Genomic DNA, 14,063 nt, shown 5'->3' with positions numbered 1-14,063 from the left:
CAACCTCCAAGTCCTGGGGAACCCTTTAATGATTAATGATCTCAATAAAATATTAACAGCATCATGGCAGATGTGCACATAACCATCATTACCGATATACATATTAATATAGGAATCTCACCTTGACAGTATGCTTAAGTGTCAAAAGGGCATCAAGCCTTTCATCACGAGTGAAGTATTTGGTGTTTATACTGTTGTAAATGTCAAGTAGTTCCCTGGCCCGGATAGTAAATTGGGTATCCATCTCAGTCGTTTTTCCGTCAAATGCCTTCCATCGTTTGGGTTCACAACACTTCATGTAAAAAAAAATTAAATCATATATTACCTACGAGAAAGGGTTGTCAGGATGCTATCATAAATTGATATGCTGAAGGTTTAAAATCTGCACAACAAGTCAATTTCTGCTACAATTTCTGTTTGGATGAGAATAGCCAAAAACGCATTCAATTTGCTGGTACTGTACAATGCTGCGGACCTGCCGGACAGAAATCCGCAACAGCAAATATGCGTTTCAGTCATGTGTGGCCTGGAATCGCCTCAGCACCCAGAGAGAAAACCTACATTTATAGATGAGCTGTCAAATGACAAATGTGCCGCACTACAGGGGAGGAAGAAGTAATGCATAAAGAGATCTAACACCTGGGCTATCCTACATGTAACATCTACTGCAGGACAGACGTGAATAGTATCAATTTCATAGACACAGATGAGGGGCGTCATCCATAAGCTTCCTTCCAAATGTGCGTTAGCCACAATCTATATGAAGAAAATTGTTGTAGTTTACCATATTACTTATATGATGGATTAGCTGAATGCCAAGGAGGAGTAACTCATGAAGTCTTAAAATGCTCGGCTGTGTATCAGTGACCTGCAGTGGCCGTAACTACTGGACATACTTCAATTACACAGGGTTACCTCAGAAAATGTCAAACTGACCACATACTATGAGTTAGGGCAATAACCGGTAATCATACATTAATGTCAACTCAAAAATTGCCACGACACGAGAATCGCAAAAAGAAATCCGGCACTGCTGAATTTGGTTTAATTCTGGGGTCACTGTAACTTGCATTGCGATCCCACTCACTTCAATGGCTGCACTGCTACACAGCGACCTTTGGTCACCCAAGATCGCCATGTAGCCCCAGTCTTAAGGTTTCTTGGCCCATGTGTTTCACACCCTATCTGGTGCTGGAACTAGTTTAATGGTGACAACGACGAAAATGCTCGTGCATAGAAATCCCTGAACCGCAGTCTGTCTGTATGATGACTTCTAAATGGAGTTCAATTACAAAGCTCAACACACTAAGGGTCCATTCACACGTCCGCAAAATGGGTCCGCATCCGTTCCGCAATTTTGCGGAACGGGTGCGGTCCCATTCATTTTCAATGGGGCTGGAATGTGCTGTCCGCATCCGCAATTCCGTTCCCGAAAAAAATTTAACATGTCTTATTCCTGTCCGCAATTGTGGACAAGAAAAGGCATTTTCTACGAGAGTGCCGGCCATGTGCGGTCCGCAAAATGCTAAACGCACATTGCCGGTGTCCGTGTGATCTGCAAAACACATACGGACGTGTGAATGGACCCTAACTCTGGAGGAACCAGTTTTTTGTTCTGATCTGATGCCAAAACATTTTGCACTTCTTGTTTTGCACATAATATAATCCATCAAAATAGGGATAAATGTTTAAGGGGAACCTGTCACCGTGAAAATGCAATAAAAAATAAGAGTTCTGGAGCAGGAGGAGCAGAGCAGATTTATGTATACTTTTATAGAAAAATATTCAGTATAACTTGCAATTTATCCATTTATATTCCTTCTGACTCTGGGCTTTGAAGTCAATGAGGTGGTCCAATCTCTGTATACACAGTCATGGTCACAGTATGTTTCTACTGCTTTGTTTCCCCACTGTCAGCTGAAATACACTGTCAGGACTGCTGTGCCCTGCTCATATCATGGAGAGGACTCTTGTGTGCGCACACAGCAGTCCTGATAATGTATTTCAGCTGACAGTGGGGGCAGTAGGGAAATATTAAATAGAGATCTGGACTCCTTAAGTACAGTACTTACACATGTATTACTGCAGATAAAAATCCCAAATGGTGGTGACAGAAATCCTTTTAATTCTACTATATATATATATATATATATATATAAACAAACATGTAGTGTGGGATTACGGACCTTATTTAGAAGATTTTGTATAGTTTTCTGTTGGTTCTCTTCACCCGCATCTATTTTGTGCCGGCCAATGGAGCTGATCAAATGAGTCTCTTGTTCCAGAAGAGCACAAAGGGCCGCTTTCCTTTCAGCACCAGTATAGATTTGATTAATTCGCTCCACCTCTTCATTTCTCCACACTGAAACCAAAACACATATACATTCTTCCATATTCTCATCAATTAAAGGGGTTGGCTCATCTCACACATTGATGGGATTTTGCACGGATTTGCCATCAATGTCAGATAGGTGTGGGTCCCCCCTCTGGAACCTGCTCCGATCTCCAGAACAGGCCTCTAAAGTGGAGGAGAGCACACTGCATATGTGTGGTGTGATCTCCATTCATCACAATGAGAGTTTCGAAAATAGCTGAGCGAGCACGGGGCCCCGAAGAGAAAGGAGACCACGGATACTCTGGGAGTATCAAAAATAGCTGTGCTATAGTGGAGAATGCAGTGCACACCGCGCAAACGTGGCTATTGCTCCTGGAAATAGCTGAGAGGAATACCCATAGCGGTGAATGGATTATAACCGCTGTAAGGGATCGCTCTCTCACAGGTGTCAGCAATGACAGACTTCTCACCAAACAAGGGATTTTCAAGCTCAAACCGTGCTTTATTTATCAGGCAGCACATCACACTTCTAGGTTTGACATCACGCGGCACCATGAAGTCGCAGCTTCACATCACAATGTGTTACATCAACACAAAACCATAAATCCTTGTCCGGCTAGGCAGGGCCGGTTTTAGGCAAAATGTGGCCCTGGGCAAAATCAAAAGAGGGGGCCCACATCTTGTAGTAATGTGCTAAAAACACAGTCCGACACCCCCACCGATCAGCTGTTTGAGGAGACGGTGCGTGCTGTTCATTGCTGCTGCCCCATAGACAAACAGCAGCAGAGCAGGAAGAGAGAAGGGAGACGGCACGTGCGCACAGCGCACGTCATCTCCTCAAACAGCTGGTCATCGGGAGTGCCGGGTGTCAGACCCCCGCCAATCTAATATGATAGGTCATCAATATGAAAAAACCCGGAGAACCTCTTGAAGCTACCCCCAATACTGTGCCTGTTGTGCTCCCCCCATGTCCACAAACACTATACTATTACTATACTATACACCCAGACTGCCCCCAATAGTGATAATACTCCCCAATAGTGATAATACTCCCTAAGATAGCCCCCATTAGTAGCAATGCCCTCCATATTGCGTCAAATAATAACACCCCTACAGTACTCTAGTAGTAATAATATAACCATAATGCTCCCAGTGGCTCTAATGTCCCCCTGTAGTGCCCCCCACTAGTTCCAATATATAATGCTTCCCCCCCATAGTGCCTATAGTTATATAATGTTCCACCATAGTGCCAGTATGTATATAATGCTCCTCCATTCCTCCCCAGTAGTGCCAGGTATATATAATAATGATCTCCTTCCCCCTTCCCTGGTTCCTCCAGCAGTGTGGACATTTAGTATAAAAAAAAAAAAGTTTTATCTGTGGCTTGTGTTGCTGCGTCCTGACGCATGCGGTCCCAATGACATCACCACTCCTGCTCCAGGTCTCATGTGATGACGTCATCATGCGAGACCCAGAGCAGGAGGTTTCAGTGATGTCATTGTGGCTTCTTGCTCTGTTCTAATGCCTCACAGGCTTGAGGCCTAGTGGCCTGAGGATTGTGAAGTTGGACGGCCATGAGTACGCCCCACTTTATGGGTAGCGAACTGGCTCCCTAGGCGGATGACTACCCTCCCCTATCCATGGTTCCGGCCCTAATTCAGAGCACATTACAGGAGAGGACTATAACTCCCAGCATGTCTAAGCCATTATTATTTAATATCAGAGCACATTACGGGGGGGGGGGGGGGGGGGGGGTATAAGAGAAGACTACAACTCCCAGCATGTCCAAGCAGTTATTATGTAATATCAGAGTACATTATAAGATGAGGTATACAACTCCCAGCATATCCAGGGTGTTGTAATGTACCCTGATATTATATAATAAAGGCCTAGACATGCTGAGAGTTGTAGTGCTCTCCTCTTATACCTCCTCTTGTAATGTACTCTATTACATAACAAGCTGGACATGCTTGGAGTTGTAGACCTCTCCTCATACCTTCTCTTGTAATATTCTCTGATATTACATAACAGGAGGTATAAGAGGAGAGGACTACAACTCCCAGCATTTTCCTGGCACTTACATTGCATCCATACTTCTTCACATGCAGGGCTGGTCTTCTTCTTTACTTTACTGCACTGCTGAGCTCAGCCTCCTGTTCTGATCACATGATGATGAGGTCATCGCAGGTCCTTCATCCCCTCTTCTCTGCTGAGCTCCGCCTCCTCAGTGATTAATCACAGTTGGCCTCACCTGGGGCCAGGGGAACCTGTAGCGGACCGAGATATACACCCCCTCCACACCTCTACAGTGCACTTCACCACACCGTGCTTGCGCTCTCTGTTCACTGCTATGGGACTTCCAAAAATAGCCAATTGCACTTTCTCAGCTGTTTGATACTCCCATAGTGAGGAATACTTGTCATTCACTTCGGGGGCCCCATTCTGGAGATGGAACGGGTCCCAGAGATGACACCTATCTGACATTTAAGGCATATCCAAGTGATATGCAATGACTGTGTGAGGAGCTAACCCCTTTCAATATCAAATCAAAAGATGTAGAAATAAAAACAATGCAATAGCAAATATATTATAAATATAAATTATAAAATTATTAACAGAAAAATGGGTATTGTTTTTAATGTATTTCTGTTCTCTGCCTCTGTATGCAATCGCAATTATTTCTAAAGTTATATTTTCCATATAAAAAATATCAGTATTGCAATATTACAAAATGTAATCATACAGCAGCCCCAGATCATATTTTCTTAATACATTCTCCAGTAAAAGTTAATATTTTCTTCAATTCTAATAACCTCAGAACTTGCACTCACAGTTTCAAATGAGTCACCTGCAAACTTGGCACAAAGGGGGTCATTTATTATACTGAAATACTCCTATATTAGGCATATTTCAGGTGCAGATGGTTAGTTGTGCCGCTATCTGCGACTTTTTCCCACTGGGCATGGCGTGGGCAAACTGGCGCTGGATGTGTCGAAGTTATAGAGAGGCCTGCGGTGTCTAAAATCGCCAGGCTTAATAAATGTACTCCAATGTTTCTATTAAAAGTCATATCCAACTAAAAACATACTTAAATGGATGGGTTTATGCATTTACATTTCAACCCCAATCAGTGAAAATAATTATCAGAACATCGGTCTAATCTCGTCAGTATGCAACAAGATTTACAGGTATTAACACTGCGGGGGGCATTAACTAAGCATGTTGTGCCAGAAATATGGCGTAACATGCACAAAAAGAATGGTGTTTTAATTTGCGGCAAATATAATCACCGGATTTTTCACCATAAAGAATACAGCGCGCCAGAAATTAGTTATAAATGTCAAAGTGGGAGGGGCTATCAAATTGGCGCCTCATGTTACGCCTCATTTATTATCCTCTTATCGGCAGAAATGGCTCCAAATGTTGCAGACAAGTAAGCCTGAGTATTAAAACACGACGCATTTATTTGTATCTAATATAAATGAGCTAAACAAGAGGATTCTACATTTAACAAAAACAAGTCGTAAATATGTTTCAAAAGTCACATTTCAGTTTGGAAAAAAAGTCACATTTTAGTGCTATTGGCCTTAAAATGTCGCAAAGCCAGAGAAATGTGCAAATAATCAAGTTGATATTTAATAAAAAGTCACATTTTAAAGTGGTGTGCACCTTTTGATATATGAGGTGAAATGTTAGTATTTTTCTGGTGCAAATTACGCCACTATTGAGAAATGTCCCCTTCATACTGTAAGTTACTGAATTATTGATCTAGAAAAAGTTCTAAATAGTCAGATACGGTATAATAGATGCAAAAAATGGGTATCAATGTTCCCCCACTTTTTTTCCTCCCTCTTTCCCCTTTTCCTTTCTTCTCTTTCATCCTTCTCTACTTGTCATTATGTTATCTGGTCTATGTTTACGTTTGCACAGTTTTTCTCCCCACACAAATTTTTTTTTTTTTGGGGGGGGGGGGGGGGGGGGGTTGCTGTTTCTGGCTTTACTACCAGATTGTTAGATATTGCTACGGGATGTCTGTACATTTTGTTATTGCTGCTTCTTGGGTGCCTCATAAGCAGGCGCAGGTCCTGTAGCAGACCACTCTGCTTTAGGTAAAAGCAAAGGACGACTCAGACGGGAAAACCAATAGCTCAATACCTGCTCTGCTGTTTCCATAACTGTTTATTCATTCTCCATCTGTGTACCTGGCAGAACAGTGGTCAGGGGATCCCCACCTACATAAAGTATCCGCAGTATCTCTTTGTACATGCAGGAACGTGTGAAAAGGAGATATTTTTGGTGGGCGATTTTACAGCAGCCAACACATTTCATCTATGTAGACAGTATGGTTTTTCAGTCAATCACCACATTATGGCTGAAACTAATGAAATGAACATAAATGGCATTGCCTGCCACAACCAATCTGATGGTTGCTTATATTTTTCAACCTTCTCTTAGGCTACTTTCACACTTGTGGTAGCAGAGTCCGGCAGGATGTTTCGGCAGGGGAACAGCCTGCCAGATCCGTGCTAACGCTAGCCCACTGTCAGTGCTCCAGACTAAAAAAAATACCTAGTAGCCATTGGCTCCTGAACTGAAAAATTTAGGAGCCAAATCAAATTTTTAGTCGCCAAATCGAAACCGAATCAAAATTTTGGTATCGTGACAACGCTACGCCGATCAGATCGGCATAGGGTTGTTTTAATACCAAAATTTTGATTCGCTTTCGTCACCATAAAAAAGAATTGCGATACTCAATACCACGCAAAAAAAAAAACACCAAAAAAAAAGCTGCATTACGCATTTTATGAAACATTCGGCCCATACTAGAACAGTCCTATCCTATTTTTTGGGGTGACAAGGTGACTATAAAATGGCGAATGCTCACCGCATAGGAGATATTTTTTTTATAATTTTATAGTTTGGATAGCGCTATGTAATATGTTTATTTATTTATTGTTTATATATTTTATATGTAAAATTGGGAAAGGGGGGGGGATTTAAACTTATATTTTAGGGTACTTTCACACTAGCGTTTTTCTTTTCCGGCATAGAGTTCTGTCACACAGGGGCTCAATACCGGAAAAGAACTGATCAGGCATATCCCCATGCATTCTGAATGGAGATTAATCCGTTCAGGATGCATCAGGACGTCTTCAGTTCAGTCATTTTGACTGATCAGGCAAAAGATAAAACCGCAGCATGCTACGGTTTTATCTCCGGCGAAAAAAAACTGAAGATTTGCCTGAATGCCGGATCCAGCATTTTTTACCATAGGAATGTATTAGTGCCAGATCCGGCATTCAAATTACTGGAATGCACCTGCACTAAATCCGGACCCATTCACTTCTATGGGGTTGTGCACATGAGGGGTGATTTTCACACATCACTTGTGCGTTGCGTGAAAATCGCAGCATGCTCTATGTTGTGCGTGAAAATCGCAAGCATCCTCAAGCGAGTGCGGATGCGGTGCGATTTTCACTCATGGTTGCTAGGATGAAAGTCTATTCACTGTATTATTTTCCCTTATAACATGGTTCTAAGGGAAAATAATAGCATTCTTTAATACAGAATGCATAGTAGAAGGTCAATATAATAAACATTGGTGGCGCAGTGCGCCCCCCAATATAAGAAACATTGGTGGCGCAGTGTGCCCCCCCAATATAATAAACATTGGTGGCGTAGTGCGCCCCCCCCAACACCCCAGTATGATAAACATTGGTGGCACAGTGCGCCCCCCAATATAAGAAACATTGGTGGCGTAGTGCGCCCCCCCAACACCCCAGTATGATAAACATTGGTGGCGCAGTGCGCCCCCCCAATATAAGAAACATTGGTTGTGCAGTGTGCCCCCAACACTCCAGTATAATAAACATTGGTGGCGCAGTGTGCCCCCCTCAATATAATAAACATTGGTGGCGCAGTGCGCACCCCCCCTAACACCCCAGTATAATAAACATTGGTGGCGCAGTGTGCCCCCTCAATATAATAAACATTGGTGGCACAGTGCGCACCCCCCCAACACCCCAGTATAATAAACATTGGGGGGGCGCAGTGTGCCCCCCCTCAATATAATAAATATTGGTGGCGCAGTGCGCCCCCCCCCCCTCAATATAATGAACATTGGTGGCGCAGTGGGCAGTGCCAATGAGGGTTAAAAAATAAATAAATTAATTAATTAACTCACCTCCTCCAATTGATCGTCTCCTGTTCTTTCTTCAGGACCTGTCAAAGGACCTGTGGTGACATCACAGTGCTCATCACATGATACATCACATGATTCATCACCATGGTAATGGACCATGTGATGAGCTCAGTGACATCACCACAGGTCCTAAAGAAAGAACAGGAGACCGGCAGCTACGCGATCAACTGGAGGAGGCGAGTTAATTTTTAAAATTATTTTTTAACCCTCATTGGCACTTCCCACTGAGCCACCAATGTTTCTTATACTGGGGTGTTGGGGAGGGGGGGAAACTGTGCCACCAATGTTTCTTATACTGGGGTGTTGGGGGGGGGTGCACTGTGCCACCAATGTTTCTTATACTGGGGTGTTGGGGGGGGCACTGTGCCACCAATGTTTCTTATACTGGGGTGTTGGGGGGGCGCACTGTGCCACCAATGTTTCTTATACTGAGGTGTTGGGGGGGCACACTGTGCCACCAATGTTTCTTATACTGGGGTTTTGGGGGGGGCACACTGTGCCACCAATGTTTCTTATACTGGGGTGTTGGGGGGGCGCACTGTGCCACCAATGTTTCTTATACAGGGGTGTTGGGGGGGGCACACTGTGCCACCAATGTTTCTTATACTGGGGTGTTGGGGGGGGGGGCACACTGTACAGGGAGTCTAAGAAAGAATCGAATGAGTCACTAACTAAGTCGGATCTTTAGATTCTTTTCACCTGTGACTCATTCGATTCTTTCTTAGACTCCCTGTACTTGTGTCAGTGACTCAGACCCAGAGCTGCTAGTGCTTGCCTTGCCTCAGCTCTGATTGGTTGGTGGGCGGGGAGGGGAGGGGCTGGCAGAAGCAGCTTCCACTCTAGGATCAGATTACACTCCTCCCGAGCCCCTCCCCTCCCTGCTGCCAGCGGCTCTGCTATTGTGTGCTGTGACGGAGCTGACTCAGACTGAGAAGAACGGGGCAGAGAACTATCATCTCCTGTGCCCGTCACTGTTCTACTGCAGAGCTGCCGCGGAGGGTCTAGTCGCAAATGGCGACAAGACTAAAAAGTCTTGTCGCCATTTGTAAATTCTAAGTCGCATTGGCGACCATTTTGGTCGCCATCTGGAGCCCTGACTGTGCCGCCAAAAGTCCGCTCCGGTCCCATTGACCATAATGGGGGCAGGACAGAGATCCTGCCACAGCATGGCAAACATGCTGAGAGGCAACTGGACTAAAACCGGAGCGGACTTTCAGCGGCATGGTGGGCTAGCGTTAGCACGGATCCGACAGGCTGTTCCCCTGCCGGACCCTGCTACCGCAAGTGTGAAAGAAGCCTTAAAAAATGATAACTAATCTGTAACTAGTTGCTAAAGGTAAAACTATAGTGTTGGAGGGTCCATGCAGTCAAAATGACAGACACTTTGGTGGAACCTGACAAACCCAATTGCAAGTCAATGGAAACCATAATGCAGGTGTGGACAGAGCCTAACCCCATCCTTTTCCTTCATTATAAGCTTTTAAACATCGTTAGCATTTTAATCATCATATTGGCAAAATTCATGTCCTGTTTTATGCAATTCAGAATTGATACCTACTTTCAAGAGCATGATACAGCAACTCAAAGTCTTCCTTGCTCTTGGGGTTCATTCTGCGCTCATACTCCTTCCCGAGTCTTTCCTCCTTCTCTTTTCTTTTTCTTAATTCCTCCTTTTCCTCCCATTCCAACCTTAGTGTTCTCTCTTCTTTCAATTGCTGCACCACTCTTTTGGCGTGAAAACGTCGGAAGTAGGTCTGTATTGTAATTACCTGTGATCACATATAATACAGATTAGGCACAGGAATACATTTACAAGTCTGAGATCTTAGTGACTGTTTCAGTCGCCTCCACACAAATAATACACGGTTGTACTGCTGACCTCTTATGTACAGTAACTATGTGAAGTCCTTCTTTTGTGAGTGCAACAACTTTCCAACAGTACGTGAAGTGCCTGGTGCACATGCCACTTTGTACGTCGTCTCAGTAAACAAGTACCCCCACAAGTGGCCACAAATGTCCACATAACAGTGTGCCAGCAACAGACTGCCCTAAATATCTGCCATCCACGGATTCCCCCATTACAAACTGCCAGCCACAGATGCCCCCATAACTGGCCATAGATGTTCCCTAAATGCTGCAAGCCACAGCAGTCCCTAGAGGTCCCAGCCAAAGATAGCCCTATAAAAGACCTGCCATACTTACCTACTTCTGATGGACCCAGTTTGTTTTCCTATGTGTATATACTGTGCCCTCTTCCTCCTTTTCCTATATGTATACGGTGCCTCCCTTCATCTCCGAGTACAAACCGGATTCCAAAAAAGTTGGGACACTAAACAAATTGTGAATAAAAACTGAATGCAATGATGTGGGGATGGCAAATGTCAATATTTTATTTGTAATAGAACGTAGATGACAGATTAAACGTTTAATCCGAGTAAATGTATCATTTTAAAGGAAAAATACGTTGATTCAAATTTTCACGGTGTCAACAAATCCCCAAAAAGTTGGGACAAGTAGCAATAAGAGGCTGGAAAAAGTAAATTTGAGCATAACGAAGAGCTGGAAGACCAATTAACACTAATTAGGTCAATTGACAACATGATTGGGTATAAAAAGAGCTTCTCAGAGTGGCAGTGTCTCTCAGAAGCCAAGATGGGTAGAGTGGGTAGAGGATCACCAATTCCCACAATGTTGCGCAGAAAGATAGTGGAGCAATATCAGAGAGGTGTTACCCAGCGAAAAATTGCATCTATCATCATCAACTGTGCATAACATCATCCGAAGATTCAGAGAATCTGGAACAATCTCTGTGCGTAAGGGTCAAGGCCGTAAAACCATACTGGATGCCTGTGATCTCCGGGCCCTTAAACGACACTGCACCACAAACAGGAATGCTACTGTAAAGCAAATCACAGAATGGGCTCAGGAGTACTTCCAGAAACCAATGTCAATGAACACAATCCACCGTGCCATCCGCCGTTGCCAGCTGAAACTCTACAATGCAAGATCTAAGCAAGATCCACAAGCTCAGGCGTTTTCACTGGGTCAGGGATCATTCAAAATGGAGTGTGGCAAAATGGAAGACTGTTCTGTGGTCAGACGAGTCACGATTCGAAGTTCTTTTTGGAAATCTGGGACGCCATGTCATCCGGACCAAAGAGGACAAGGACAACCCAAGTTGTTATCAACGCTCAGTTCAGAAGCCTGCATCTCTGATGGTATGGGGTTGCATGAGTGCGTGTGGCATGGGCAGCTTGCATGTCTGGAAAGGCACCATCAATGCAGAAAAATATATTCAGGTTCTAGAACAACATATGCTCCCATCCAGACGTCATCTCTTTCAGGGAAGACCCTGCATTTTTCAACAAGATAATGCCAGACCACATTCTGCATCAATCACAACATCATGGCTGCGTAGGAGAAGGATCCGGGTACTGAAATGGCCAGTCTGCAGTCCAGATCTTTCACCTATAGAGAACATTTGGCGCATCATAAAGAGGAAGATGCAACAAAGAAGGCCCAAGACGATTGAACAGTTAGAGGCCTGTATTAGACAAGAATGGGAGAGCATTCCTATTTCTAAACTTGAGAAACTGGTCTCCTCGGTCCCCAGACTTCTGTTGAGTGTTGTAAGAAGAAGGGGGGATGCCACACAGTGGTGAAAATGGCCTTGTCCCAACTTTTTGGGGATTTGTTGACACCATGAAATTCTGATTCAACATATTTTTCCCTTAAAATGGTACATTTTCTCAGTTTAAACTTTTGTTCCGTGATTTATGTTTATTCTGAATAAAATATTAGAAGTTGGCACCTCCACATCATTGCATTCAGTTTTTATTCACGATTTGTAGTGTCCCAACTTTTTGGGAATCCGGTTTGTACATACAGTGATCCTCATCCCTCTGTGTGTATATACCTAGTACAAATTGTGTCCCCTTCTCTGATGTGTATATACTATGCACCTTCACACCGCCTCCTATATCTATACTGTGCCCCGTCCACCTCTGAGTACATACTGTGAGCCTTCTCCTCCTGTGTGTATATACTCAGTATGCACATACAAGAGGAGGGGGACAATAATTGTGTCCCCTTCTCTGATGTGTGTATACTGTGCACCTTCACACCTCCTCCTATATGTATACTGTGCCCCGTCCACCTCTGAGTACATACTGTGAGCCTTCTCCTCCTGTGTGTATATACTCAGTATGCACATACAAGAGGAGGGGGACAATAATTGTGCCCCCTTCTCTGATGTGTGTATACTGTGCACCTTCACACCTCCTCCTATATGTATACTGTGCCCCGTCCACCTCTGAGTACATACTGTGAGCCTTCTCCTCCTGTGTGTATATACTCAGTATGCACATACAAGAGGAGGGGGACAATAATTGTGCCCCCTTCTCTGATGTGTGTATACTGTGCACCTTCACACCTCCTCCTATATGTATACTGTGCCCCGTCCACCTCTGAGTACCTACTGTTATCCCCCTTCTCCCGTGTGTATATACTCAGTATGCACATACAACATAAGGGGGGGGAACAATAATTTTGCCCCCTTCTCTGATGTGTGTATACTGTGCCTTATCTTCCTCCTGTGTGTATCCTGTGCTTATGTACAGACGTGGACAAAATTGTTGGTACCCTTTGGTCAATGAAAGAAAAAGTCACAATGGTCACAGAAATAACTTTAATCTGACAAAAGTAATAATAAATTAAAATTCTATAAATGTTAACCAATGAAAGTCAGACATTGTTTTTCAACCATGCTTCAACAGAATTATGTAAAAAAATAAACTCATGAAACAGGCATGGACAAAAATGATGGTACCCCTAGAAAACACAGAACATAATGTGACCAAAGGGACATGTTAATTCAAGGTGTGTCCACTAATTAGCATCACAGGTGTCTACAACCTTGTAATCAGCCATTGGGCCTATATATATGGCTCCAGGTAATCACTGTGTTGTTTGGTGATATGGTGTGTACCACACTCGACATGGACCAGAGGAAGCAAAGGAAAGAGCTGTCTCAAGAGATCAGAAAGAAAATTATAGACAAGCATGTTAAAGGTAAAGGCTATAAGACCATCTCCAAGCAACTAGATGTTCCTGTGAGTACAGTTGCACATATTATTCATAAGTTTAAGATCCATGGGACTGTAGCCAACCTCCCTGGACGTGGCCGCAGGAGGAAAATTGATGACAAATCTAAGAGACGGATAATCCGAATGGTAACAAAAGAGCCTAGAAAGACTTCTAAAGAGATTCAAGGTGAACTTCATGCTCAAGGAACATCAGTGTCAGATCGCACCATCCGTCGTTGTTTGAGCCAAAGTGGACTACATGGGAGACGACCAAGGAGGACACCATTGTTGAAAACGAATCATAAAAAAGCAAGACTGGAATATGCCAAACTACATGTTGACAAGCCACAAAGCTTCTGGGAGAATGTCCTGTGGACAGATGAGACAAAAATCGAAGTTTTTGCCAAGGCACATCAGCTGTATGTTCACAGACGAAAAAATG

The 14,063-nt window shown here is 43.7% G+C and overlaps 1 protein-coding gene across 1 annotated transcript in view; it reads right to left on the bottom strand.

The window, feature by feature from the left end:
- The window catches only part of IQUB (IQ motif and ubiquitin domain containing), a 49,288-nt gene that overhangs the window by 23,217 nt on the left and 12,008 nt on the right, over window positions 1–14,063 (bottom strand). The window contains exons 8-10 of the mRNA XM_044276946.1: window positions 10,096–10,306; window positions 2,187–2,362; window positions 122–292 (exon numbers count right to left, since the gene is read on the bottom strand). Coding sequence (XP_044132881.1) covers window positions 122–292; window positions 2,187–2,362; window positions 10,096–10,306 — 558 coding nt within the window. The remainder of the gene's footprint in view (window positions 1–121; window positions 293–2,186; window positions 2,363–10,095; window positions 10,307–14,063) is intronic.

The sequence above is a fragment of the Bufo gargarizans genome, chromosome 2, assembly GCF_014858855.1.
Source record: "Bufo gargarizans isolate SCDJY-AF-19 chromosome 2, ASM1485885v1, whole genome shotgun sequence".
Lineage (NCBI taxonomy): Eukaryota > Metazoa > Chordata > Amphibia > Anura > Bufonidae > Bufo > Bufo gargarizans.
The sequence above is the reverse complement of the archived record's forward strand: the minus strand, read 5'-3'. Positions and strand labels throughout refer to the sequence as shown.